We start from the raw sequence: 27905 nt of genomic DNA, 5'->3' as shown, positions 1-27905 counted from the left end.
GATCCGGCCCACTATAAAGATCATACACCAATTCACGAAGAGCACTCAGCTCATTAAAAACCCAAAAGACGACAAAACGGAGGACGCAAGAATTATTATTAATTTTTTTTTGACAATGTCCTCTCCCACTCTTCCTCCAATTTTGTCACTACCGTCGCTACCAGCCAGTGACCAACTCCAAGCACTCGACACACTCTTCGAGCCATCCACCGAGCTCCACGCTCTCGTGCAGCCCATTCTGTCCGCGCATACTTTTTCCACATACTATCAGCTCATTGATGCCATCCAGAGCCGGTTTTCAGCACTCGCAGCAAAGTCAACGGCCTCCGCAGAAAAGCAAACGCTGTATGGCATTCTTGGGTCGCATCCTCGCCTAGGAGCTCCGTCGCCAGCTGCTCAGGCCAATTTGAGCGAACTTAGTCGGAAGGAACAGGCAAATCTCAATAGCAGCAATAACACTACTGCTGATGGTCCGTCAGCGGCCGATCTGGCCGCTCAACTTGCGAGTCTCAACAAGGAGTACGAGGAAACGTACCCGGGACTGAGATATGTGTATGGGCTGTCTGTTCCTTGTCATGGTCAAGCATGCTAATGAAGTGGATTTGCAGGACTTTTGTCAATGGGCGAGGCCGGGATGTGATCATGGTCGATATGCGTCGTCGCATTAGTCGAGCCGATATCGAGCTGGAGGTGCAGGATAACATCCAGGTATGCTTGTTGAGCCCGGATGTGCAAGTGGAATCTAATTTTCTTAGGCAATGTGTGATATAGCTAAAGATCGCGCGAAGAAGCTGCAAAATTAGTGGTTTCAAATATCTTATGACAATTAAATTAATATTCAAACGTTGATCGCAGCTCGATTTATGTATACTGATGGATAAGTATCAATTGATATATTTAGATACCAACTGACATTAATTGATATGTATAATTTTCCAATGTTTGTTTCTTTTATTTCTCTTCCAAAAAAGAAGCAGTGCTTAAATGAATTATTTTTTTTTTTCAGTCCAATGTTGTATATATATCAAAACCGATGTTATACATCAATTGTATACATGTAGATCCAGCGCACGTGCACCTCCTCGCCAGATCATGCCGCAAACAGTTGACCGCCGGAAACACCACCGCAACCACCGTTACAGCGACATCATTGACTTCTAGAAACCGCCATTCTGTCGCCCAATTTCTGTGCTACCCCAGCCTGCCAGAGACACCCATCAGCTGTTATCGCCATTCACTTATCAGCAAGCCCCACCCCGCCGGAGAATTCCGCAGCCAATATTGTTATTTGAAAGCAGCTGAGCTCATCTAATCATCTAAGCCGAGCTAAGCTAAGCAAAGCGGCTGTTGATGTCACTAGCGACCACATGGCGATTGTGCAAACCGCCTCTTTTCCATCACTTATTCTACGATTGCCGTGTCATTTTTATCCTCCTTATTATCCTGCGCTCCCGACTCCTTGATATCGCACACCAGTCCTCGCGTCGACCCCCCTTGCTTATAACCCAAGGGCTATGTTTTACCACGTGCGATTCGCATCCCCATGGCCGAGGTCTTGACCATGACCGAAGACGCTGATAGGCACGACGGCGCCGCCAGCAAGAATACGGACTCAACAAGGCTGTCGTCGGCCCAGGCGCAATCGAGTTCCTCAAATGGTAAGTCGTACAGCACTCTCCGAAGGAATTGCAATCTCGACTTGCGCAGCCGGCTCCTTCCGGGCTGCAGCAATAGTTCCAGACAAAGGAGAGAGATGGCCAAAAAACACGCTCGGCTGACCGATGTGACACGTCTGTTTGACGCATAGGAATCGCAAGCCCCGCTCCCCTTCAGGTCGATCAGGAAGACGGCGACAGCAACGCGCGCCAGAGCCTGACGTTGACCGCGCATATCGACACCGCGTCTGCCCAGTCGCAAACATCACCTGACGATCTGAACAATGCCTCGTCTGACAGCCCGATAGACCCCCTCTCACAGGTGATACCCCTCAGCCCATACACCTGCGCGTCGTGTTGTTCGCTTGGAGCCTCATTGATTGCTAATGCGATAATACAATACCACAGCACATCCTCAAACGCACCCAGACCGAGAGATCGATCCCACTAAAGCTGCGATCACATGGCCAGGACTCTGCCGGAGACGGAACCAAGGCTGGCCCGGCGGAACAAACTGTCAATCGTACCGAATCCACCGGAGGCGTGAAAGCAAGCAAGGAGAAAAAGTACTAAAAAATACACCTAGCCATTCCGATTCGCGGAATCGAAAACTAGCTAACAGGTTCATAGAAATCGCGTTTCCTTTCTTAGTCGCTTTATTGGCACCAAAAAAGGCCAAACCAGCGATACGGCCGACAATGTTTCGGAACCCGTTGTGGACGAAGCAAGTGGTATGGACGACCTCTTTGCGCATCCTATAGGCTTCATCCCGCGATTTCCGCCGCCCCCAAAATACATCAAAGTCAAGGCGCATTCTAAGAAGCAAAAGACATTCGATAAAGTTTTTCTAGCGCAGGAGCTTTCCGGCAACGATGAGGGTGCTGATCCGGGCAAAGATGAGGCCAAGACTAGCAACAAGGCCATCTGGGCAATGGTATTCTCCAAGGATGGCAAGTACCTAGCAACCGCTGGCCAGGATAAAATCGTTCGTGTCTGGGCGGTCATCACCAATGCTCAGGACCGCGAGGCGCATGAGCAGGAAGAAGAGGAGGGGGCCAAGGGAGACGGCGGATGGCGTCTGACAGCCCCGGTTTTCAAAGCAAAACCTATTCGCGAATATACTGGCCATACTGGAAGCGTGTTGGACCTGAGTTGGAGCAAGGTATGTTGCCATATACTAATACCAATACACGAGACCATTCTAACTGCCGCCAGAACAACTTCCTTTTGTCCTCGTCAATGGATCGCACAGTTCGCCTGTGGCATATTAGTCGGTCCGAGTGCCTGTGCTGCTTCAAACACAGCGACTTTGTGACGTCGATCCAGTTCCATCCGCGCGACGACCGGTTCTTTCTTGCTGGCTCGCTGGATTCGAAGCTCCGGTTGTGGAGTATTCCAGACAAGAGCGTGGCATTCTGGGCCACTGTGCGCGACATGATTACTGCCGTTGCCTTTACTCCGGATGGCAAATACTCAATCGCCGGATGCCTCAATGGTCTCTGCATTCTCTACGAAACGGATGGTTTAAAGGCGAATGCCCAGGTACACGTTCGCTCAGCTAGAGGGAAGAATGCCAAGGGCAGCAAGATTACCGGCATTGACACCATATTCCACCCTCCTAACGACCCCAATGGTGAGGTGAAGTTGTTGATCACTAGCAATGATTCTCGGATCCGACTCTACAATTTCAGGGACCGGAATTTAGAGGCGAAATACCGGGGCAACGAGAACTCGACTAGCCAGATTCGCGCCTCTTTCAGTGATGACGGCAAATTCATCATCTGCGGCAGCGAAGACAGGCGCACATATATCTGGTCCACGGGCTCCGTGGATAGAGAACCGGACAAGCGCGCCGTGGAAGAACTAGAAACGCGCACATCGATTGTCACCAGTGCGATCATGGCACCAATTACCACAAAGCAGCTGCTGGGCCTTTCAGGCGATCCATTATACGACCTGTGCAACCCACCTCCCATCACGCTTGTCAGCCAACCCGACTCCAACCGGTCATCCGCGTACGGTGAGCTAAAGGGCACCACGAAACCGAAACAATCGGTAGAATTCGAGCGCAAACCAGACAACCCAAAACAAACACAGGGTTCTCCTTCGTATCTCGCGCGCTCTACACACCCAGACGGGAATATCATACTAGCCGCCGACTACTCTGGTCGAATCAAAGTGTTCCGCCAGGATTGCGCGTACAAGAAGCGGCCGAGCGACTGGGATGCCGGATCGACGTTTTCCAAGAAGATTTTGGGACGATCCAATTCAGCGCGACATAGTATCGCGTCGTCGATCGGGCGTGAATCCAAGTCGCCGTCGGAGAGGATATTGGCTTGGAGGAGCTCTGTCACGGGCACGGAGCTTGCTAGCCTCAATTCGCCTGCAGGTACCATTCGCAGTCACTCTCCGCGGAAATCACAAAGCCAAAATCGGGTTGCCAGTCCGGGTGGGAGTGTGGCGACCAAGAAGACGCGGTCTGGATATGCCAGTCCTCGCACAGACTCTGTCGATAACGTGTCGGAAACGACAGCCAACGATAAAACACCTCGTCCTGGGGCAAAATCCAACAATCTGAACAACATCCCCCAATTCGCAGAAAACGGCCAGAGCAACGCATTCTGGACCAAAAGCGTCGAAATCGCCAGATCGGCCACCCAGCAGCATCAACAGCAGCAACGATTAAACCCAAACACAATAAATGACCCAACTCGCCGAATCTCAAGCGTACCGAGTGCTCTAAGCAGCGATCTGAGCTCGTCTAGCCCAAGTCACGACGACAGTGGGGAAGACGACGAAGTTCTGCGGTGTCCGCGCTGTCGAGGAACAAATTTCCGTGCGACCAAAACGAGAGGGAAGCAGAAGCTGGTGTGTGTAAAGTGTAATTTGTCGGTTTGATGTTTTTTTGGATTTTGGATTTATGTGATTTTGGATTTTGTTGGTGATATCAACAAAAGGTGAATATGAAGATGACATTGGCATGTATGCATGATGATTGTACTATAGCATTATATACGAAACGAGCTTATTGAATTTCTATAATTTTATTATTATTAAAAATGAGAATGAAAACAACCTATGGTTAACGTCAACTGCTTGTTAGTTTTATAGTTGACTGCTCGACGGACAACAATGCCAAGCCTCCCCCCAAACTCAAAAAGATCGGCTCACCGACCTCAAACTCGACGACCAATTTCAATGTTGACTTCCCCGCACGTTCACTTTTCTCGACAGCTGCACCTTTATCAGATATACTCGGACGGAATATTCCCGATACTTTTGATTGTTTTTTCCCATCTGTCTGTGAATCGGTAATTGCTTGCCACCAGCGACTCGGTGACAGAGGAGGAACAGAGAGAGAGAGAAAAAATGCCTTTTCTGTCAACGCCAAATGCGTTCCTCGAGCAATCCTCGCTCTTACTAGAGGCATACCCAGACGATGTACGCCCATCATTTTATTTCCTCTACAACTAAAATTTAAACGTGCTTTACTAATATACTCAACCCAAAAACGATCAGACGAGAATAACCACAAAATACACCTATCCCTCTTCTTCTTCCTCATCATCGTCAACCTCCAAACAAACCACAACCCAAGATCCCTCGACATCTACAAATACGCCGATAGCCACACTCACACTCAAAACATTCAATCCCGTGACAGGTATATGCCTCAAATATCGCACAAACAAGGCTGCCGAGGTGGGGCGGTTGATTTCAGGGTTGGGAAAGTTGGCCGCGGGCACGAAGATTGAACCTTCATCGGCCGCGGCGGCGGGTTTGGGGGATGAGTCCGTACCTGCAGCTGTACCTGCAGCAGCCTCAGGGGATGTTGAGATGACGGATGCTCCGGGTGTTGGTGCTGGGGCCGGTGGAGGGGGCAAAAAGAAGAAGGGAGGAAAAGGGAAGAAATGAAATTGTTTTCTCTCTTTCTCTCTTTCGTTGTTGTTTTATTAAGTTGTATATAGCGTTGGGGTTGTGTGAATCCCCATTGCATGCATGAATGAAGAATACCCATGACTTTATTGTCTACACTGATATGGAGTAACTAGGGGTTTAAGTGGGTGGTGAGGCTGGGCATGGTAACATTGAAAGTGTGGTAGATTTGTTGGTTGGGACTAATTCTTTTGAGCCAACATTGCAGCCATTACGTGCTCTAGTACAGAAAATGCCAATGATAAGAACTGCCGCGTAACTAGCTACCAGTTGAAATTGGACGCTATTCACTTGGCAGTGTCATGACTTGATCTAGCCATGTTATAAGCCAATACTTAGTAAAAAGTGCAAACTACAGAATTAGAAATTACAGACAATCAATAGATGTGAAAAGTATTCTAAATGTAATATTTGCAAGAATGAGACTATATACACAAAGTTCGCACTCGACAGGCTCAAGTTCTGGATGTCCAGACCAGTGTCGGTGCTACGCTCATAGAGTCGGCGTCGGGCTATGCATAGCGAAGTGAAGCGGCATCTGTCCGCCCTGAAGCCCGTCGACACTAGAAGACCCATGATGGTGGCCCATGTACATTTGGTAATTGGGCTGGACTTGTTCTGCGCCATAGTAATGGCCGAGCTTGTCATGCGCATGCATATGCATGTTGCTGGTGACGTTCATGTTGTTATAGTAGAGCCCGTTGGAAGTGGGTATGTTATAAGGGTTGCTCATATATGAGGTCGGAGGACGACTCCTTTCCATTTGGCGTGGTGCTGATGTGGGAATGGGAATCGATCGCGGAGGTGTGAGTGGTGTGGGCAAAGATACGGCACGGTGACGCTCCGGTTGAAGACGAGGGGATGGTGTCGATGGGAGTGGTGTGAGACCAAAAGCGTCCAATGCCTGACCCGTGCTCGACTCCAGAAATAGTGACGGGTCGAGGTCAAAACCGCCAGACAAGTCCTCATCTAGACTCGGCGAGTAGAGACTCATGGTTGGTGTGGATGGGGCGTATGATAGAGACGGTGAAGGATATTCGTTGTTGAAAAATGGCGAGGATTCGGAATCATAGCTTTGTGCGGGAGAAGGAAAGCATGGAGAATAAAAGTATTCATCATAAGAAGCAGGAAATTCCATCAGGCTCGGTGAAGGCAGTGGCTGCTGCTCCTTGTGGCCGATGGCAGGCGATGAGTGTGCCTGAGGCAGAGGGTTTGTGGGAATATAGGCATCGTTGATAAAAGTGAGCTGTGATGCTGCTTGAGCTGCTCGCAGGCGTTGCTGGCGCTCTTTTTCATCCTTGGCCATCTGAGCCCTCTTCAAGCCTGTATAGATTGTTAGTAAGACGATCGATCAGGCTCTTCTCGAATCAAGATGAACTCACGTCGTTTGCGCTGTGCCAGACGATTCTGCATGCGTCGGCGCTCAATAGCTTCAGGGTCTGTTCGTGGGCCCATGTTGTATGTTGTATAGAGGTGTCAAGTCGAGGTATCAAGTAGTGATTGTTCTCGAGTTAACCAGGTGGAGAGTGCTTGTGTTGTGATATGCTTCAGAGGGGGGGGGGAAGTCAAACGAGGAATGAAGGAATGCAGCCGGGTCTTATATGAAGAGGCACTACGGATACCAGCTCGCCGGTCCGGGCTTCTTCTATGTATAAGTTGGGTAGTGATTTGTCAAGCGGTTCTGGAAGGAAAGTCGAGTTGGTCCACGTGCACATCCAGCCCCCCCCATTGAAAAGATCCACGGCCAACAGCGATTTCGAAAACCGAGATCCAGACATAGACTGCATACGAAGACGCTGCGGACGCCAGGCTGAGATGGTCTAGTTCCGAATCCTGCAGTTACATTCAACTCATCTGCCGCAGGGTCCTTATTTGTCGTTTCATATCAGGATTGATGGACCGGGCACGACAGCGGATACAGGTGAGACTTAGCGCAGGCTTTGTCGTGCAGACTAGGTCAGGAACAGGCACACTACTGTCCGAAAAGAGCAGATAGGTTCCCCAAAAGGGAATCGGCCAAAGGATTGTGGCTTTTCCCTAAGATCTGCATCGTTGGCCCACATGAGTCGCCAGCGGTGCCAGCACCGGGCTTACAAGCCCACGCCGGCTTCAGCTTTTGGTTCTAGCTCTTGGGGGCCTCGTGCCCTAGCGCGATGCTACTACAATTAGGACCTCCGCGAAGTGGCCGTCCGCCGTATATGGCATGGGTAGCTTTTGGGAGAGGCACAGCGGCCACAGCTAGCGAGCGCCGAGCACTGAACATCTCCCCATCGGCCTCAAGCCGCCCCGAGGGGGGCTAAAACCACGCGTCTTTCGAGAGGGCCATCGCCAGGAGTTTAAGCAAAGAGCCTGATAACGGTGTTGCGAGTCAGAGAGGTGCCATCTTTAGAATCTGACGGTCCATGAGAGCCCGGTTCCGCGGTGTATTCTTTATGGCTGTCGGTATTGAGTGTTTGTTGGACGTGGAGCTTGAAATTAAGAATAATTAAGATAGACAGCGAGGAACTGCCGGGGCGGCAATTGGAATTGGCATTGGCATCGGTATCAGTATACGGTAATAATGGCGCGGCGACGCTGCGTATTACCGAGCCATACAGAGTAACGACTCACGTGATACAGCTATTCCTAGAAAGGTCTAGCGCCAGGGGCCAGCAGCCTGAAAGTGCCGGCCCGACCAATGGCAGCAGTGGCGGCCCGCTGGAGTGGGGTCAGCGCTAACCCGATAGGCATAAACTCAGAACTGTACGAACTCTGACTAACTCTAACTTACGTAGTAGTACGTACTCGACAAGGCTCTACTGATAGCACTGCTGATCACCTCCAACACTGTCGATCGACTCAATCCAAGTGGCTGCCCGCCCATCTAACCCATGTCCTAGAATTTCTAGAAGAAAAGAGTGGGCAGCTCGACGTCGGGCGATCGCATCGTGAGCTTCCGGTGGTTCCTATGACCACTGACCACACACGTCGGTGATATGGCACTACTCCGTACAAGATCGGAAGCGGACTCACAATCCTACCGTTTGAGTCCCGTTTATTCGCATCAGGGCTACACTGAAATCTCCCCTCCCCCGCCGCTGGTGGGCTGGTTATCTCTAACTCCGTGTCCGCGAGGATTCACAACAGGCCCCAGTGCCACCGTCCAAGCGCGGCGCGTATACAGAGTCAGGAGCATACGCTCGGCGCCGGAGCGTCTAAGAATAACTTCAATTTTCCTTACTCGTATCGAGTACTATTCTTGTCGACAAAAATTGGATCCTCTGTTGGGCCGGGGCTGATATTCGACAAGAAAATATCCGTACATTATTCGGAATAAATTGCACTCGCTGCTATTATTAAACCCACCAACGCGAAATACGGGCGAAAGAGAGCGGAAAGGGCCCCTCTAGTCGAAAGACTCGAAGCAAATCAACACTAAGAATAATTAGGCCAGATGGAGCCTGGTGGTACTTGGTTAGTTTGTTTAGTGCATTCTTATTATTAAGGTCTGCCAACTCTGTCGCGTTTCGGTAAAGTCTATAGTGCTACACCATTCCAACAGTTACATTTATTCAACACTAAAGAGGCTAACAGTGTGAGCAGCGAATCGCGGGCCAGTCCAGAGTACTCGACATCTAATGATGCTTTAGGGAAAGTCCAGGAGCTTTGATAGTCGCCGCCCTCGCCCGAAACAGCCAGGATCACCCCCATGCTGTTGGACACTATTTGAGGCTGCGGACAAGACTAGTACTAGTACTAAGTCGAGTTGAAGCGAGAGAATACTACCACAGTTAAGTCCAGTTAACAGTGGTTCCTACAGGCCTTGAAACGCGGCACTAGCCTTTCCAGGCTTACGTGTGCCCAAACCCATACCTCTATGCATTGCGCTTATTTGGATAGTTGCGCTTTGCTGTATAGAGTATACTTTATGGAGCAATAATACGTACGGATACCTGGAAGATCAATGCGAACAGCTACTTGGCTTGGACTTGATTTGCCGAACCGGCAATTTGGAAGTTGATCTGGCTTCAGCCTCGCACTTTCTGCTACATTATTATTCGCGCGCAAGAAGGTTTCCGTATTACTTAGTGAGTTGGAGCGAACTACTCCCCAAGCACCATTCAACTCTGTTGAGAGAGGGGCGTGTTTTATCGACCATCCACCCGCTGTCCGGCTTCATGACTCGTCGAGTTGTCGCCGCTCTGACTTGAGATATGCACGCAGCGTCGCGAAATGCTACGTATGGTCGTACGATTTACCTACCCCTGCTTCTTCCCCTGCCTCTTCAACCCCGGCTTGATGTTGCCCCCGAATTTCTTAGCTCTGGGCATTCATTATAACATGCGTACATAATAATATGCGTACATAAGAATATGATACATGTATTAGATTCCTTTCCCCTGTTAATTTCAATGTCCTCGGGGATCGCCTTCTCGTTAAAAATTTGTTCCCCGTTCCGACAGGAATGAATACGTACCACATAGTGTATACGCATCCAACTCCACCGTCGTTTCCCTTGCTCGTTCCGCAACCCCTAGTCAGTACGTACTACGTAGTACCTCTGTAGCTGCTCTGAGTCTCTGACTCTCCTAGTACTAACAACTTTAGTTTCCTCGCCGGAACCTAGCCTGGACTACCGGAGCATCCGGATCCGAGCGGACCGAAGCTTTGGTTTGTAATATTATGGCACTATGTACGTACTTCGAGATCGACGCGGCTCTCGACACTCTCAGGGGGTTTATTATTTTATTTTTTTTCAGCTTCTACAATCTACATAGTAGTTCCACGCTACTTGCGCTTCAGCCTTCATTCAGCCTCTGGCAATGTCCCGCGGCTCGGTGATACTAATCAATCCACATGGCCGGTCGGGGAATAACACTCCATACAAATATGTATACTAGTACCCTGTAATAGTATCTGTGTGATAAAAATAAAGCGAAAAAATATCCCCCATAAGATAATGATTAAAAATAAACAAGACGCCCTTTTCAACGAGCCAAGAAGCTTTCTTTTCAGCCTTAAGAGCTGTCTACTTCCCAGTTGGGACTAGCGCAAGGGGCACAATTAAATTCTAATTGTATTCTATAAATGGAAATATCCGAATTAGGCAATCCGGGCTGTTGTTCTTTGCCCACTCTGTTGGTTTTTAAAATTAAACACAAGAGTCTTGCCCAGCCAAGCTTAACCAACATTGTTAGCGAGTTAGTTACCCCATTCTCTTCTATCAACAGGGATTATTGATAATAGCCGGGTTATTTTGGGGTTCTGAGTTGCGTGAGTGTTGCCATTACTGGCCTAGTAGTCATTCCAGTCTTCGGACTCGTTTTAATAATACTCCGGAGTCCGTAATAATGCGGCCATTATTCATGCCAACCAGCGTATAGTGGAGACGCGCATGGAATTCCTAATTCTAACATTCGTTCTCTGATATAGAGTGCACTTGGGGGTCAACTGTTGGGCGCTCGGCACTAATTCGGCCATTATTATTTACGAGGTCAAAGGACTCAGGAGATATCTGGAATATGTTTATTATTTCATAACAGAATAGGTACAGGCCAGCCAGAACATGGGAATCGTAACAATCAAGCTTCAAAGTCGTAGCTTGGTCCAAACATAACAAGATGTGACTTTTCTTCTTCTTTTCCTTTTAGTACAATTTATTTGGCCTTGGGAGAACCAATATGAAGCTTGTTCTTCACTTTCTCCAGCTTGCTAGTCTTCCTTTTCTGCTGTCCCTCCTGCCTCTCGTTCCCGCTTGTGTTTGAGGACGTACCCGAGAAGGAAGATTTACTAGCCTCTTCTTTGCTGGCCTTGGATGCAGACTCGTCGAGTGCCGCTGCTGGAGCGGGAGTCTGTACTGGGGCTGGAGCAGGGACTGGAGCTGGAATTGCCATTGCAGGCGCAGTCCCGAAAGCTGGTCCTTTTCTGTCAGTATGAATTTTACTGATCAAAAGAACTGTTCAGTCACACACCTTTTGGAGTTTCTGCCTGAGTAGATTTGCCTTGCAAGTCCTCCACTAATCTGTCGCTCTCCTTCTGAAATGGCTCACTCGTGTGTTTCAGCGACTGGCCTGGACCATTGTCGGCAATGACTCTTGATGCCGAGTCGGTGGCATTATTGCCGGGTTCTGAAGGATCTCGTTTCAGACCTGTGACGGTGGTTTTCAACATGTCTGGCTCTGCCGTGGTAGTAGTAGCAGCAGCAGCAGCAGCCGTGCCGCTGCTGGCTCCCTGGCTCATTTCGACATTTCGTTGCTCGATAGTATGTGAGTTCTTCGAGCCAACGGCATTCGAAACTGCTTCTTCCTCTACCACCCACCAGTCAAATCAGCTCTACTCTTCTTAACTAATTTTTGATATAGAAATAGAGACACACCCTCTCGGTTCCCAGCATCATACGGATCCATCGCCGTCCCCAACCCTCGCTCACCGGAAATAGGTTCCTCGCCGTGCGACGTACTCTGCTGCTCGGAAGTAGTAGCATCATCCGTGGCCGTGCTACCCCAAACAGCCTTTTTACCTGCATCTACAACCGCGTTGAAACTCGACTGGTTGTTGTCGGCAGTAGACCCGGTGGCTGTTGCATGCTGTTGCTGCTGAGTGGTGGTGCCGGTGTCTTCTCCCCAGAGGGCTTTGTAGCCGGCGTCGACAACTTTGTTGACTGTTTCCATTGTGATAGATTATCTTTTTTTCTTCAAAAGGGATGTGATTATTCAATGTAGAATATTATTAAATAAATAAATTGCGGGAAAAGACACAGAAGCTCTGGCCTTTATCAATGCGGTTTCTGGAATCACCTACGTCAGCGCGTCGAGGTGCCCACTCGTGACGTCATCCCCAGATCTTGCCTAATCGGGAAGTTTGCTTCAACATGCACAGCCCGTGTTTTGTTGTTCAATGCATAGATCGACTGCACGGTTACATGATCTTGCTTGAGTCTGATGGTACTATGCACGATGGCCCACTGGATATGCAGCCGAATTATCGGCGTCCTCGTTGGATGCAGGAGAGCTGTCACAATAATAAGAAGCAATTTTTTGTGGCAAATAACTGAAAAGTAATGACGAATCATTAACACGATTGAAGAAACACAAAAAGCAGAAACAGTCATCATAAATCATAACAAAAAAAAAAAAAAGCAAACAACAAACCACCGAAGCACTAATAGAGCAACTACATTTGATCACATATGCATCCCCAACCCCTAGCAGTAGTCGCAATGCATGGTAATAATAAACACGACACTCCCTTGAAAGATCTACAGAGAAAAGAAGAAAACCATGAAAACATAACGTAAGCAATAAAAAGAAATCATGCAGTTTCTGATGCGGCTGATTTCCCCTTGTCCTTGCCGTCATCACCAGCGTCAGGATTCAGAGGATGCTTCGGATCGTAGCTTGTGCTCTTAACGATACCAAGACCCTTTGTGCGACCTTCGCGGAACAGCACCCGATCGCCAACACTCAGAAACTCTGGACGCTGCAAGAATCGAAACGCAACTAATGCCCGGTCTCCTGTGCGGATATAAGCGCGGTCGATGTCTATAATGGCGCAGGTCTGGCTGACAGCTCCGACGTGGAGCATGGCTTGATACTTGGGACGGATGGTTGTTGCATGAGACAGGATGAGTACTATTATCAGTTAGTTCGGGCTGTTGATCGTATTAGAATCTATACAAGAAAATTTACCTTCTGCCACAAATTCACGGTACACCACAGGCGCGTTGTCCATCTTGGCTAGCACAACCATGCCTTTTCGTACCTCCTTTCGTCGAACACGTTTCAAAGCAAATGATGCAGACTGGCCAGCCGAGCAGACGCTCACAGGTATTCTTTTGCGTTCAATTGACTTGATCGCCGTAGTAGTGAATTGGCCGAGGGAATCAGGTCCAATCTGCACTGCATCTCCAGCATGAACCACGCCGGATTTCACAACGCCGGAGACAACAGTCCCGACAAATGGAACAGAGAAAGTGTCGTTTACCAGGAACTCGAAAGGAGCCTCGGAATTGTAATGACCATAATGGGGAAGTATGTTGAGGAACGTGCGGACATTGTCAAGGCCTTCGCCGGTGACATTGGAAACTTGGAAGATAGGGCATATTCGCTGACTGACAAACTGGGTGGCAGTGTTTATCGTCTCCTCCCTGTTCTTGATAAATATAGGGATCTTCCTAGCCCCAGGAGATTTGAGTATGCGGGTTAGCTGGGTTATCGTTTGCTGTAAAATCTGGGGTGGACAGATGTCGATCTTGGTGATGACAACCATGACAGGAACATTCAATGCCAAAGCAATACCCAAATGCTCCTTGCTCATACCGACCAAACCGTTGTTGGCTGCAACCATTAACAAACAATAGTTTGGGCTGCTACTGAGCATCCCGAATACTGTTGTCCGTAGGTACCGCTCGTGGCCAGCCAGGTCAGAGAAGGAGATCACTTTGGCGGACTTTTTGCCAATTTCCTCCCACGACAGTTTGCGACCCTTGTCATTGCCCACGATTTCACCCCTGCTGTCAAAGCCCATGATTTCCATGCCGACAGAGCTAGTTCGGCCGCTTTCGATCTCGTGTTTGTGCCGGAAGAGATTCACTCGAGCTTTGCCACGGCCATCGTCGAGGTTTCCCTTGACTAAAACACCCAAAAGAGTACTTTTCCCAGCATCGACATTGCCCACAACAGCTATACGGGTTTCAATGACCTCCTCCGGTCGGTCCGGCACTTGGCGGATCAAGATCTTGCCATAGCATCCTTTTGCCTTTTCTGCTGTTGTCTCTGATTCCTTGGGCCCGCCCACATTGTATGTTGATAGAACATGGCAGTGTGCAGGAAGGGTGTTTGTAGCCTCCTCGAGCCGTTGAAGCGCCGTGTTCCATTGAGCCAAGTCGAAGCCCATGGGATCTCCGTTGTCTTCCAGACCTAGATCAAACAAGGTCTCTCCGTGCCCTTCGTCAATGCGGCCTTGTATCACTCGCGCCAAGTTCTGAAAGCTGTCCTCGCCACCGGCGGCCGTTCCCAACAACAGGTCTTTTATTTTCCCGTGGCTTGGAGCATCGCTCAGTCCAAGCTGGTCAAGGATGTCGAGTTCGGCGTGCTCTTCGGTCACTACGGAAGGACTCGCAGTCGAGTAGCCGCTATCGCTCGGCGCAGCGGCGCGGTTCTGGGCGTTAGCTAGAGAGCGGCGGGCTTGTTCGTTGGCCACATAGTCGGCGAACTCGCTGAGCGCCTGTAGGAATAGTCAGTTTGCAGTCCAACAGACGTAACAGGTGCAAAGAATACCAGCTCGCCCCTGCGCCGCTCTTCAGGGGTTTGTTTCGAGAGAATTTCCTGAGGCATTCTACTAGGAATTGGAGGGCGGTGTCTGTCGAGAGGGTTGCCGGGTTTACGGCTTGTATGGATGTTTATCGTGTAGTAACCGCCGCTGGCGCAATTAACGGTGTATTCGTAATATCATTCTTTTTGATATGAGGCAACTTGAAAGACGCTATTAAGCGACGATATGACGAGATTCTGTTACTGTGCTAACATTGGATGCGCAGAAGTCGGAGAAGAGCTGTATGAATACGGGTTGGTTACGTCGCCAGGAGAGAGTGGTCACTAAGTAGTCCCGCGGGGCAGGCGCGGGCTCCGCTTTTATCGATCGCGACTCCGTGACTCACGAATATAATAGTGACTCATTAAGCTACCAAGCTCAGCCTCATGGCGGTGCGCATTTTTATTATTCGATTATTAGGCTGCATTGTCAGGTATGACTAGTATAAACAACCCCAGGCTTGTCTGATTGGCCATGTCTTTCAACGTCAACAACGTTCCAACTGCCGTCCCAGTCTGGTCCTGTCTAGGCACCTACACCCCGATCACTTTTCAGGATTAGCAGCATGTAGGCCCATGAACTATGCGAGAGAACAAAGGGAATTCCGTATTCCCTCCCGCGCTGCGTGGCGCACCCTTTTCGAGGCGCGGTTGTTTGCTAGGGACCAAATCCCTTTCATGACGTCTGCGGTGAGATGAGAACAACGGAGTCACCTGAAAAGAGCATGGAACATTAGCAGTGTTTTTGCAAAGCCAGAATAATCGATGTCATGCGCACTCACCTCTGACGAACAGCATTTCTTCTTGTTTTCTTAGAGTCTGCCGAGACCATGTGGATCAGTATTGTCTCAAGACTGCATATATATATATATATGAAACCTGGGACATACCTTGACGGTCTCTTCTTCGTTCTCGTCCTCCTCGACCACATAAATTGTTTCCTCGACGTCGCCGAGCACCAGGTTGCAGTGGCTATCGTAGGCCTATACCGTCGCAGGTTAGTTCTTGTGCGATTTCTCGACCTGTTCAGATTGTGCAAAGATCCCCTCACATGAAGCCGCCCTTTTAGTTCCCTATCACCGCGCAATTTGACAAAGACAATCTCGTCCAGCGAGAGCCGGACAAGATCCAACGGTTCCGACACGGAAGCGCCGCCTGTCTCTGTGTCGGCCATGTCGCAGAAAAAGCAGTTCCGTCGTTAGTCGCGGCAAGGAGAGGCGAGTCTCGAGTGTTTTTGCGGAGTTGCGGATATCCCAGGAGGGGAATTGCGTGTGGGAGTTGGTCGCTGTACGGCAGCGTGACGACGTGGGCTGATTTAATGGATTGTGATTATTGAATGAAGCTTCAATAATGTTTGGCGCGGGCAATCGTGCCAAGACGAAAAAGCGCTAGCCAACTCTGGACGAGTACGGCGGTATTGTAAGTTTCGTAAAGCTCGTAACGTTCGTACCGCTGCGTGCGTGTGCCAGCGGGGACTAGCCGGAAGAGGACTAGCGTCACGCGGGGTATTCGCTGCGTTCGTATATAAATTACTTAATACTGACGGCCGCCCAATCACGAATACAGACAACGTCTGATCCTTGTCCAATACCAGAAACAAAGAGCAGAGAGCGTAACGGCGGTCTTCCAAGGAGATCTATGCAGTGACTGGTTTGATGGAGCATTGATAGTGTTGCCTGCAAACGGCACAATGCATCTCTCTCCAGCTGTGGACAGGGGCAGCAGCGCGCAAAACGCCCCAAACAACAGCGCAAATGGCGCACGCCGCATCAGCCAGGCTGACCATGCCTAATCAGGAAGGCAAACCTGTTGGAGCTACGGCGATCCGGGGTTGCTTCCTCCACACAACTCCACTCGGCCCCCTTCCCTCCCGCTGCCACTCTGTCTGACATCTCCACTCGCGCTGTTGTCGCTGCTGTTGTCGCTGCTGTTGTCGATGATGACAACGTGAGTTTACTCTGAATTGAAATACACACTCCCTCAATGCGGCCTGTCGGTTTTCGGCGCGAAGCTCGAGTTCCTTTTTATCATGCGCGCTCTGTTCTGACGACCGGCCGCGGGCACCGATTCGCTTCTGTCACCGCTGCTTCTCCTCATCCAGATTTGTTTGAACCACCAGACGACAGATTTCAAAATGAGCAGCTCGACATTTTCAGAGCTTTTAAGCGTTCGAATACGTCGCAATTGGCGGTTTCTTTGAAAAACCAATTGGCCTCGCGACTGGTGCCTCATGACCATGACAGCAAAAAACACATGAAAATGGGCCTGGATGAGAGAAAGGAGGTGCTCTACAGGGTCTTCAAAAAACGGCAGCCCGACCAGATACTTGCTTTAATGAGAGACGTTCATAACCGGCGAGTCATTGAGGAAATGCCCGACAGTGTCTTTGTTTCTGCGTTTCTCTTCCTCACCCCAGAACACTTTCTCGAGCCGTACAAGAAAATCCTGGGACGAGTGCACGATCACGCACTGAGAGTCAAGGGATACCGCCCTTTCACGCTCATCATGAAACATTACTTGACTGATCTTTTCATGATCTTTCAGATTCGGCAGGCTGGCGGCAACAAAATGGGCCTTGCCGAGCATACTCTCCTCCTTCGCTGGGCTGCTTCCGTGGGCGATCTCTCCATCGCTCTACACACCTGGGCGAGCATGCAGAGAAACAATATCAGGCCGGACGTAGAATGCTACAATTTGTTGTTGGCCACAAGCCTGTGGGACCGGGTTCATGCGGGCAAAGAACGCTACCGCCTGACTGTGACCCGGTTCTACATGAGCAAGAGAAGAAAGGGACCTCGGAAACGCAAGCTCGGCTATAGAGGCTTTGGAGTGAGATCGAACAGTGTCAGAATCGCGGTTCAGTCGATCATCAGGCATATGCAGCAATTAGAAATTCCCGTCAACGAGTCCACGTACGCCAATATGTTACTTGCCTATGGTCGAGTTGGCTACCTCGGAGGTATCAAGAGCGTTTTACAGTCGGTCTGGGGCATTGATGTCGATAAGCTGGCAGACGAGACAGAAATCCATCCTCCGGCTACGGCCTATCCCCAATCGTCGCCTCTGTACCCTTCGGAAGACTTGATCTGGACAGTCGCACATGCGTTTGGGATCTGCAGCGACCTGCCCTCGGCCTTGCGGACAGTGCAATTCATTTCTGAACAATATAATGTCAAGATTACCCCGGAAGCATGGTTGGAGCTGTTTGAACGAGCGTACGTGCTGTCCAAGGAGCAATTCAACAAGAACAAACCCACGACCCCAGCACCGACGGGCCTGGTCCCGTTCACTATCGTGTACAAGATTTATGATATGATGGAACCCGCCCCTACGCACTCGAGAATGCACGTCTATCGAAAACTAGCACGACTAGCCAATTCAAGATTGGTGTTACGGCGATATTCTGAAATGCTCGAAACCGCGTACAACTTTCTTGACGAAACGCGAAGGAAACGACAGCGAGCGTTACAAGTACTAGAAAAATGTCTTGGATTTCCCCTGAGAATAGACCCATTGAATGCCCCCTTTGACGAAACACAAGTGCGATCTGCGTGTCGCCTGACCGAGGTCTGGAAAGCCCTCCGCGAATACGAGATACTCCGCCTGGAAGTCATGCAGCAAAGACTACAAGTTGAAAGAATAGTAGCCCTTGGCGTGGGCACTGGCAGATGGCGAGAGCTTACGGATTACACGGCCTGGACTCGCCAACTATTACCAGAGTTTTTGGCCGAATGGAAGGATTTCCTGCCAGAATGTTTCTACGTAACCCTAGCCCACCACGGCGGGAAAATCGAGTTCCACGGACGCACTACTTACCTGCATCAAAACATCCGCCCTCACTACTACGAACCTGTACGTCGGTCGCGCTGCGGCAGCGAGCTTCTTGCGGCAGAAGAGCTTGAGCCCATGGACGACTATCTCTGGAGCCATATTCGCCAACGCCTGGGGCCCTTGGCGCAAAAACAGCCCTTTGCAGGCTTTTTTCTGAGGAACTGGTCTCGTATGGACGCCCCCGGAGATAATTTTTTGTGGATTGCCGATCAGGAAATGAAACCAGTGGACGCACCCCGTGAAGAACGCAAGTTTACGCGGACCTTTCCGGATACCTTTTGGGAGAGGATGGAGCAGGAGCGGGAGAGAGAGATGGAGAGGGATGGGAATGAGGATGGGGAGCTGGTTGATGTTAGGCCGTTGATTGAGAAGGAGATGCGAGATGGAAGTTATCATGTGGAGTTGGCGCCGTTTGGGCGTTGGTACTGATTTTTGTTCTTTTCCTTAAAAATGTAGCGCTTTGGTTATACCCTTGTGTGTTCTATATATTGATTCCCTTGTCAGTTTCATATCGTTTGTTAAGGGTCTCTAACTTCAATATTGTTCTCAAATATCAATTAGTAGAACTCATTGTCTTTACACAACATTTACTCCTCGATCAAGATTCAAGTGTTGATACATTTATGCCATTCTAGTAGCGTTGTATATGTACAGTTATTAATTACTTCTACACCTTCACGCGCTTCAAGTCATTCACAAACATATACCGCCCAATGGTAATCCAACCCCATCGGAACCAAAGCATCTGACTCTTGTGCCCATCCGTCATGGCCGTCCGAGCCTTGGCCCATTGATTAAAGGAGCTGACATACAGCAGACGACTCGCATAGCTCGCATCCTTGGCACTCGTCGTCTTCGATGAAGACGCCAACGAGTCAACGATATTAGCGACTACGCCAATCACCATCGTCAGTGGCGAGTCAAAGACGCCCGAGTATTTGCGCACAATGTTGGTAGTGGTCAACGTGTATAGTGCGACGGGACACGAATAGCCCGGTTTGCCCTTCACCAGCGCTTTCAAAAAAGCGATCGAGCCGTGGTATAGAGATCGGTGGTTTGGGTGATTGCTGATTCCGCCCTCGTCAAAGGTGACAATGACATCGATCGTCGCCTTGGGCGCGTCGTCGTCGTCTGCGGTGGAAGAAGAAGACGCAGATATTTCGGGTGCAAAGGCGGATGCGAGTAAGGTCGAGACGTCGCGGACTGACCATTCTGCCGTCATGCTGTCCGGAAATCGAGAGCGATCGTCGATAACGAAGACATCGGATTCGTTTCGGAGGCCCAGGTGAACTGCGCTTTTTTGTATTTCCTTTTTGCGAATCTCGCCCAAGCCATCTGCGTCACCTTGGTCTAGTTAGCACAAACCGAAATATAAACCCTAGGCGCAAAGGCAGATTAAATACCAGTGCTCAAACACAAAATTTTGACATGATTCCCAAGCTCTGGTCGCGTCAGGGCCAACACGGTTGGCGAAAAGAACATGGCCTCATCGTCCGGATGCGCAATGAGGAGACATATGCGCTTGTTGTACAGGGTCGGAAAGGACGCTGTGAAGGGGGACCCGGTGGCGGAAAAGGTCCAGAAAACGGTGAAGATAAATGGCGAGATCAGGGCAAACACAAGCCAGGAGAAATCGATCGCCATGGCGGCGAAGATTGAGAGCGGCGGGATTTTAGAGAGATGCGGCGCGTGTTACGACACACACACACACACACCCCGATTGCGACGATGCGGTGGACTCCAGGATAAGGCGCGTAGTTATTCCCTGCTGCTAGCTAACCATCGGATTGGTGTCGCGCGACCCAACTGTAGGACAAGAGGAGGAGTAGTGATGAGTGGAGTAAGAAGGCTGCTCCGGCATCGTACACGCGACAGCGGTATCAACGACCCAGCCTCGAGAGGCTCAGTTGCGCATTGGAGGTGGGAAGTATGGAGGATGGACGACTGGTGTGATATCGAAGCTTCGCCGCAGACCGATTCGTACAGGAAACGTGGCATCAACTTGAAGAGCGCAGGACGTCTGAATAGGGGGAGGGGCAGTCACCTCGGTGGTGAAGCTAGACTAAGGCAAATTATTATCCACCTTGCTTCTTTTTGCTGCAGATCCGGGGATGTCAGCTTACTAACCTTACCAAGAACAGTTTGTTGAGTGTATAGTTGTCAGCGACAATGCACAGTTTGGGTATTATATATATATATATTAAAGCTATATTTTATAATATAATATTGAATGCAGTGGGAAACTGCATTGGACCTCGGAAGGGTGGTTTTCCCGGTTTCCGATTACTATGTGGCTTTGGTTCTTTACAGCGAAGAATAGCGGCAGCCTTTTAAGTTAGTAAATTGAAAAGTCTTTTATTATTAGGGCTTTATATGCACCCTGATTACTTTTTATATAAACAACTTAAACATTATTTATAGATAATATTATTTTAGGTCCAGTCTAGATATTTTAATTTATAGATAGCTAGATTTTTATTATTGTTTATTAACAATATGATAATATCTAAATAAATAGCTATTATTTTTTTAAGGACCTATAACTTACTGGCCATTGCAGTGAATTGAATTGTCTTGTGTCTAGAGGCTAGAAAAATTTATATAATCAGCCTTTCCTCTGATGAAAGAGAGGCGAAAATGACAGTTACACCACGTATGCCTACTGGGGCGCAGCAGCAGTCTTGGCTTCAACAAGCTTTTTCCCCACTTTCACGTAGGGTCGATTTTCTGAGGCTTCAAACGAGATGGGGTATAAACCTCTTCTGACTGGCTGCTCGCTCGCCACTCGTCCCATCCCAAGGAATGGTATTTGGGGTCTGAATATTATATTTATATATATGTGTGTGTGTATTCATTTCCCGAGAATCTAGGTTTTGTCTTTCAAGTTAGTCCTCACCACCATGCATGTCCACTCGCCCGAACCAACCACCGAGTTGATCTCACCCAAGATGCTCACATCGCGGACGAGAGCCATTTTAACCACGGAGACATTGTTCGCGATATAGCATTATTGGTTTTGCTGACGGACTGACTGCGCCTTTTATCCTCCGTAACCGTGGCAATACTGTAGCTGTCTCTACAGTAAACCCTGGTTATAAGCAACTGAACACTCAATGTCAGAATTAGAAATACATACAAATTCTCTTAGCACCTAGTTATTTGCTTGCCCTCTAAACCCCCCCCCCTCCACATTAGTGTTGACAAGAGAGAGGGAAAAGGGGTCTATATAGCCTCAAAGCGCAAGCTTGACGCTTGCTAATAGCAAAAATAACGGTTGCTTCTATACAAATTGACATCCATTTTCTATATAATTTCTATGTAAATCGGCCGTAGTTGGCTATAAGCAAGCCATCTTTATAAGCAAATAAAGTCTTGGTTTCATCTATTTGCTTATAACTAGGGTTTACTGGTAGTGCCTCCTGGTGAGGTCGGACCCCTGACGGGGCCAGAATGACATACCGGCCGGCCTTTATTGGCCACAGAATAGTCATGAATGGCTATGGGGCAAGGTGACGCCAATCAAAGGCAGTGTATTATCAAGCAATTGTCTCCTAATAGTAGTAGTGAGGCAGCGCTGACAATGCTGTTCTTATTATAGAGAAAATGGCGGAGGAGAGACGCGAACGAGGCGAAGTCAATCCGATCAAGGCTGCCATATATACAGACCATATTGCAAGACCTCTTTTCCTCAGGACTTGAGGAATAATCAAGAGGTGATCGTATAAAACTCGATTCTTTCTGCGTGGACTGATCACTAAAATGATGTTTCCCAACTACCTGCTCCGCTTCATCGTGCTATTTTCAGGGATCCCGACACTCGCTTTCGTACAGCAGCAAAACAGCGACAGCCAGCTTCCAGTCTCGGTCTTTACACTTCCTTTGGATAACGGATCTGAGAACTACACATTCGCTCTTAATCTCCCATCCGACTCCGAAGAGGTTTACTTTCGTCTCGCTGGTCCGGCCATATATTCTTGGATCGCGGTTGGAACGGGATCTGAAATGAAGGATTCGCTCATGTTGCTCGTCTACCTGGACAGCGCTGGAAGTAGTACATCCCTGAATGTCCCCATGATGCAGAATACTGGTTCCCGGCCTGTGCTAATCAATTATTGCTACAGACGTGACACTCAGCCCCAGGTTATGTACCGGCGAAACGGAACCGGTGTTTTCATCATCCCTCGATGTCGAGATATTGTCTCGCACTGGAGTGGTCAACAACACTATGACTGTCAATGGCCGATGTTCCAACTGTCGAAGCTGGAATACCGGTTCACTGGATGTGAACAGCACAACTCAACCGTGGATATACGCTCTGGGTCCCGATTCGTCAACTTATGCCACGTTTAAGAGTGACTCCAAGTTAGCTAGCATCGAACGGCACTCTCTTTATGGTAATGCCCTATTCTTGAGAATCATCATTTAGCAGAGTGCAAGTCTCCTAATCATTATCACTCGGGTTTAGGTCGATTTACTATGAATATGGTTCAGGCGACCGGTGGTGACAGTAGCAATAGCATCTCGTCTATGCAATTCACGACTTCTACCGGGTCAGCGGAGGTCGGACAACCGGACAACGACAGCAACTTGCCCACGATCATCCACGCTGTGGTGATATGTACGGCATTTATTGCAATCATGCCAGGAGGTATCATCATGCTGCGCGTCATCCCTGCGAGTGTGCGGTGGCACTGGGTGAACCAGAGTGTCGCAGCAATCTTGGCTGGTATTGGCGGAATTTTGGGCCTCTGGCTGAGCACTATGTTCAACAAGTCCAAACACTACAACTCAGCACACCAGGTGCTAGGACTGATCTGTGTCATTGCAACCTTTATACAGTGGGGGCTTGGCTTCTGGCATCATAGGCAATATAAACGCACTCTGAAGTCGACGAAATACGCCCCTACACATCGGTATTTGGGTAGATTTATTATTCCCCTGGCTATTGTAACCGGGGGCATAGGTCTGACGTGGTCATATGCGTCTAGAGGGGTTGTGATTGGGTATGTAGTTGCGGTGATTGTATTGGCCGTTGCCACTACTAGTTCTGTAATGTGGAAGAGTTATGCCTCTCTTCGGTCACAAAGGACACAGATGACCGTAGACGAGAGGGAGATAGGGTCATCTCCAGCGAAATATGTACAGAATTACCGCTTAGACTCTGGCACGGTACTCACGGATTTCCCTCAACCGATGGGGACTCGATGAGAGAGTTAGAGTGGCCACCAATCCCATAACTATTGACTGAATCTATCTATAGAAAGTGATATGACTGCAATTCGTTTCCAAGACTGCTTAGAACGCTATTTTATAGCATTTATAGTACATAGATGGAAAAACAAATATGATTACTTGTCTATATTAACCTGTAGGGCTCTCGGTTTACGGTTTTGTCTAGGGGTGTCTCATTTGATTAGGAAAAGTTTTGCATATTATGAAAAGCTCGGCTATCGCCATTATACGGAGTGCTGATCCCTTCTTGGCAACTTCTAGGATCCAACTAGAGAAGTCTGGGGTTTGGACTGGGGCTGGATATTTTTACTGTTGCTTGGATGGGATCGGACTTGCTGTGACATCCATACATCTACCGCTTACAGGAAGCCTTGGTTAATTCTTCTGCTGTTCTGCAATTTTGATTGATACATACGTGTGAGCTTTAAGTTGCCTGTCAGACAAGCGCAAGTCTATATCAATTGATGTACATGTCAAATTCCTGACTCTTTCTATCACCACGAGTATGGATGATTCGAATACTAGGTTTGAAGCTATATTATCAGATATGTGAAAAATAACTTACAAATATAACCTTATTAACCAGGTTGAACTGTTATTGAATTTTTAACACACCAATAAATATAAGCACACATGTGTCAAGGCTTCCAAGGCTGCAACGGTTCATATTTAGCAACGTAGCTACAGTACATTTTCAGTACCAGTTCAAATGCTGGAACTCGTAAATGAGCTAGGTAGTGGTATTTATACCATTATCATGCCAAGGTCCTAGAATGATTTATTGCGACAATAGAAATCCCTAGCAAGCACTCGTATGGCTTTCGAATTCGCCCAATTCATTTTGGCAGCATGATCAAGTGGCCTTCTTTTCAAACAACAGGCACAATTTCTAATGCAATGCATTAGCACACCCGGCATTCTGGATGAACCTCGATCCTGATAGCAACAATTGCAGCTATATGCACAGCAACCACCAAGGCTCTTGCATGCCCTCTGGACTTCCTCCTGGGTGGGTAAAAGATTTCCGCTGCAGAGAAGATTAAACCGCCGAATCCAAGGGCCTTTAGGTTTTGTATATAGGAGAGCATGATATCGACTAATGAATAGCCACCAGTACACCTCATGCAGTGATATTTGATGCTGGGCCCGTGTAAGCTTAGCCGTCTCCTCTGTCGTTAAGCTTCTATTGAGCTTTTGGAGTTCTTCAAGATAATGCGCGTCTTGCAAATGGGTAATCTCAGTAAGAATTAAATCCATGCCCTCAAAGGATAATACTATCAACCGATGGATCCAACCTGTCTGAGCCCTAATTCCAGGCCATTGCAGTGGGCAGGAAACTCTACCGATTTTAGCGATTTTCTGTATCCCGACAACAGTATGGAAGTGGCCATGATCAAGAAAAAATTTTTCAATTCGCGAAAGCATATTTGTTAGACTCTCAATCTCGTACAAAATTGAAGGCGTATTAAAAGTTGTCAATCGCTAGAAAGGCTAAAGGCTAGATGGAGGTAAGGGGAGTTGGTTAAATACTATGCGCGGGTGCAGGCAGCAGCTTCCAGGCATTTACCCTGCCTGATCATCAATGAAATACTATATTGATCTGTGGTTTAGAATTTTGACTGCCTGCCTATGTCCTCAATATCATAGATATCTGCAACCTAGGGCGTACGTAACAATTAATCATGGATCGCTATCGAGTCCGGAGTACTGTGGAGAAGCGCTCTACACCCGCCGAGCCTATGCTCCTAATAATACATGGTAGTATTTCTTTGGTCTTCAAGGCTCCTTTGAGACAGATTTGAAACGAAGAGGACCTTGACCATTAATTGTAGGACGATACAGATCCACAGTAATTAGAGTGTCACTTTGAAAATTTGAATTGATGCAGAAGACATAAGCACCTCAAGTGCCTGTTTTTTAAGGCACTTATAGCTAGTTTCACTGTAACGTATCACTCAGGAATCAGGATAAGCAAAATAAAAATATTGAGATTCAAAGTTCAAGCCTTACTATAATCGGTTTAACTTGTTATCACTAGACCCAATGATTGTTGATCGGAACACTGTTCCGGAATTCATAATGCGAGGCGGCTGTTGGTATGGCGATTGAAAACAACCCCCAAAAGTGGTTAGCACATGAAACACCAAGCCCTAACTCGATCTGCTATACTACTTCTCACTCATCCCACTTTTTGCGCATATAGACTCGTCCATCCCAATCCCAACGGCCTCATAATGCGTAAAATACTCCTTGCGCTGCTATGCCGCTTATGTAACAAAGTAACGTGATGTGGCCCACTAGCGCGAAACGCGTTGGCATCTTTCATAACGTATACTTCGTTGGTCGTTATAGTATATACATCTTTAATTTATACAATCACTATCCTCTCTACTCCATCCCAGTCATTCCCAATGTCTTTTGGGTTGTCGTTCGACAGCAGGCGAGTAAGACTAGGCCGGGCCACGTTCGCCAGCAGGGCCAACGTTGGCAGGAGGCCTGCGCATACTATCCAGCCAATTGCTATAAGATATCAATTAGACATTATACCAAGGATGCCAGCATAGAAAAAGATGATGTACCAAATTGCTGCCTTTAGGGAACGCTTGGGGACGGAGCCATCGACGGGCGAGGGGATTGGAGCTGTGCCAAAGCCAGAATTTCCACGTTTCGGACCGGGTCCTAAAAGATATCAATCAATAAGTAACCAAACTCATAAGATCATCAAAAGACTATATCTTACAAATGCTAGCCTACCATAAGAGCAAAAAGAACGGTCACTATGATGACCATGGGGTGCCACCATTTGCCCCCAGTTCTATTTAAAAAAGTATTAGTATATTCCCAATATATCAGATAATATATTTACTCTTTTTTTTTGACGTCTCCGACGTCAAACTCGTCCGAGGGGCCCGAGGAGGGTGATGGCGAGGGGGAGGAGGGCGCGGATAGAGCCACGGACGAAACAACCAGCACAGACTGGCCATACGGTGCCCCAAGGGCACAGAGCACCAAAAAAACAAGCGACAAAAAGTTCATTGTTGCTGCTATTGCTGTTGCTGTTGCTGTTGTTGAGATTGAGGATGAGGTTGTGTTGTAGGAGATTGAATTTATATGCATCATAGATCATTCCTTTGATTCGTAGTGTCTCAGATGGCGGTCAAACATCTATTGATTCGTCTGACCACCAAATCCGCTGAACGGATAAGTCTCGGATAGAGCAAGCGGCGAAAGTTGCTGTCTATCCCCAAAGCGAAGGATGGCGTCGATCAACTAAGGATATCCCAGGAAAGCAATTGGGATCCATGCAACTGGCTCCGAACTCTGGCCATCTTCATCTCCGGCGATGACAATTCCACCACACTCATAAGAGCCAAAATTGTGCCTTATCACCTCTGACGAAGCCAGCTACGGGGTACAAAGGAGGAGATTCGCCTTGGAAACCACCGTGGCCTGTAGTGTTTCAACTGCTCTCTTGTACAATTTATGGCTTGTCTGCGCCATTGACTCTTCTCTTCCACCAATTTTAACTCACGTTTAGAGAAAAAATCAGTGGGGTTGAATTGCACGTAAAGAGAAATTACGTCGTATTCGGGGTGGTTATCCTCGGTCTCATCATCAATGCTAGTACCATTCCTACACTTCAAGCCCTTGCAGTAGCCCTTGAAAGAAATGCACGTAGTCCAATGCCATGTACTCTTGATTCAAGAGAATTAGATGCCACCGTTTAAAGCCAGATTAGCATAGAGTAATGATAGCGTTGACTTGCAATTTCAAATCGTGGGGATGTAACTTGAACTTCGATTGGCAAGTAATCAGCTTCTCCCAGACGACCTTCCCAGAAAATGTGTTCGTAATGGGCGCCAATGAATCAGCAATAGTATCAAATCGCACGGTATTGGAAAGCTAACGACTCTTGGTATAGAAATTCCGTCATAATGGTTCTGGCGTTTCCCGAATTGCA

At 48.4% G+C, this 27905-nt stretch overlaps 9 protein-coding genes across 9 annotated transcripts; 3 read left to right on the top strand and 6 right to left on the bottom strand.

The window, feature by feature from the left end:
* Nucleotides 1-115: 115 nt before the first annotated feature.
* TRUGW13939_06396 (uncharacterized protein) lies at nucleotides 116-5675 on the top strand (the record flags this gene model as incomplete). Its single annotated transcript, XM_035489549.1, has 8 exons — nucleotides 116-552; nucleotides 609-708; nucleotides 1511-1658; nucleotides 1808-1977; nucleotides 2064-2178; nucleotides 2381-2817; nucleotides 2871-4547; nucleotides 5175-5675. The coding sequence occupies 8 exons, from the start codon at nucleotides 116-118 to the stop codon at nucleotides 5568-5570; spliced, it is 3480 nt and encodes a 1159-aa protein (XP_035345442.1). The 3' UTR covers nucleotides 5571-5675.
* A 409-nt stretch (nucleotides 5676-6084) lies between these two features.
* TRUGW13939_06395 (uncharacterized protein) lies at nucleotides 6085-7046 on the bottom strand (the record flags this gene model as incomplete). The annotated part of the gene is made up of 2 exons (XM_035489548.1): nucleotides 6085-6914; nucleotides 6974-7046. 2 exons carry the CDS (start codon nucleotides 7044-7046, stop codon nucleotides 6085-6087), a joined length of 903 nt encoding a protein of 300 aa, XP_035345441.1.
* Nucleotides 7047-11227: 4181 nt separating this feature from the next.
* TRUGW13939_06394 (uncharacterized protein) lies at nucleotides 11228-12241 on the bottom strand (the record flags this gene model as incomplete). Its single annotated transcript, XM_035489547.1, has 3 exons — nucleotides 11228-11490; nucleotides 11543-11878; nucleotides 11947-12241. The coding sequence occupies 3 exons, from the start codon at nucleotides 12239-12241 to the stop codon at nucleotides 11228-11230; spliced, it is 894 nt and encodes a 297-aa protein (XP_035345440.1).
* Nucleotides 12242-12881: 640 nt separating this feature from the next.
* On the bottom strand, nucleotides 12882-14905 carry TRUGW13939_06393 (uncharacterized protein; the record flags this gene model as incomplete). Its single annotated transcript, XM_035489546.1, has 3 exons — nucleotides 12882-13201; nucleotides 13259-14795; nucleotides 14849-14905. The coding sequence occupies 3 exons, from the start codon at nucleotides 14903-14905 to the stop codon at nucleotides 12882-12884; spliced, it is 1914 nt and encodes a 637-aa protein (XP_035345439.1).
* A 652-nt stretch (nucleotides 14906-15557) lies between these two features.
* On the bottom strand, nucleotides 15558-16055 carry TRUGW13939_06392 (uncharacterized protein; the record flags this gene model as incomplete). The annotated part of the gene is made up of 4 exons (XM_035489545.1): nucleotides 15558-15595; nucleotides 15664-15700; nucleotides 15772-15864; nucleotides 15933-16055. 4 exons carry the CDS (start codon nucleotides 16053-16055, stop codon nucleotides 15558-15560), a joined length of 291 nt encoding a protein of 96 aa, XP_035345438.1.
* An 809-nt stretch (nucleotides 16056-16864) lies between these two features.
* On the top strand, nucleotides 16865-19141 carry TRUGW13939_06391 (uncharacterized protein; the record flags this gene model as incomplete). The annotated part of the gene is made up of 1 exon (XM_035489544.1): nucleotides 16865-19141. One exon carries the CDS (start codon nucleotides 16865-16867, stop codon nucleotides 19139-19141), a length of 2277 nt encoding a protein of 758 aa, XP_035345437.1.
* Nucleotides 19142-19379: 238 nt separating this feature from the next.
* On the bottom strand, nucleotides 19380-20356 carry TRUGW13939_06390 (uncharacterized protein; the record flags this gene model as incomplete). The annotated part of the gene is made up of 2 exons (XM_035489543.1): nucleotides 19380-20056; nucleotides 20116-20356. The coding sequence occupies 2 exons, from the start codon at nucleotides 20354-20356 to the stop codon at nucleotides 19380-19382; spliced, it is 918 nt and encodes a 305-aa protein (XP_035345436.1).
* A 2115-nt stretch (nucleotides 20357-22471) lies between these two features.
* TRUGW13939_06389 (uncharacterized protein) lies at nucleotides 22472-23920 on the top strand (the record flags this gene model as incomplete). Its single annotated transcript, XM_035489542.1, has 3 exons — nucleotides 22472-22763; nucleotides 22834-23106; nucleotides 23178-23920. 3 exons carry the CDS (start codon nucleotides 22472-22474, stop codon nucleotides 23918-23920), a joined length of 1308 nt encoding a protein of 435 aa, XP_035345435.1.
* A 2474-nt stretch (nucleotides 23921-26394) lies between these two features.
* On the bottom strand, nucleotides 26395-26747 carry TRUGW13939_06388 (uncharacterized protein; the record flags this gene model as incomplete). Its single annotated transcript, XM_035489541.1, has 3 exons — nucleotides 26395-26464; nucleotides 26524-26623; nucleotides 26699-26747. 3 exons carry the CDS (start codon nucleotides 26745-26747, stop codon nucleotides 26395-26397), a joined length of 219 nt encoding a protein of 72 aa, XP_035345434.1.
* Between the last annotated feature and the right edge of the window lie 1158 nt (nucleotides 26748-27905).

The sequence above is a fragment of the Talaromyces rugulosus genome, chromosome III (assembly GCF_013368755.1).
Source record: "Talaromyces rugulosus chromosome III, complete sequence".
Taxonomy (NCBI): Eukaryota; Fungi; Ascomycota; class Eurotiomycetes; order Eurotiales; family Trichocomaceae; genus Talaromyces; species Talaromyces rugulosus.
This window is presented reverse-complemented; position numbering and strand designations above follow the sequence as displayed.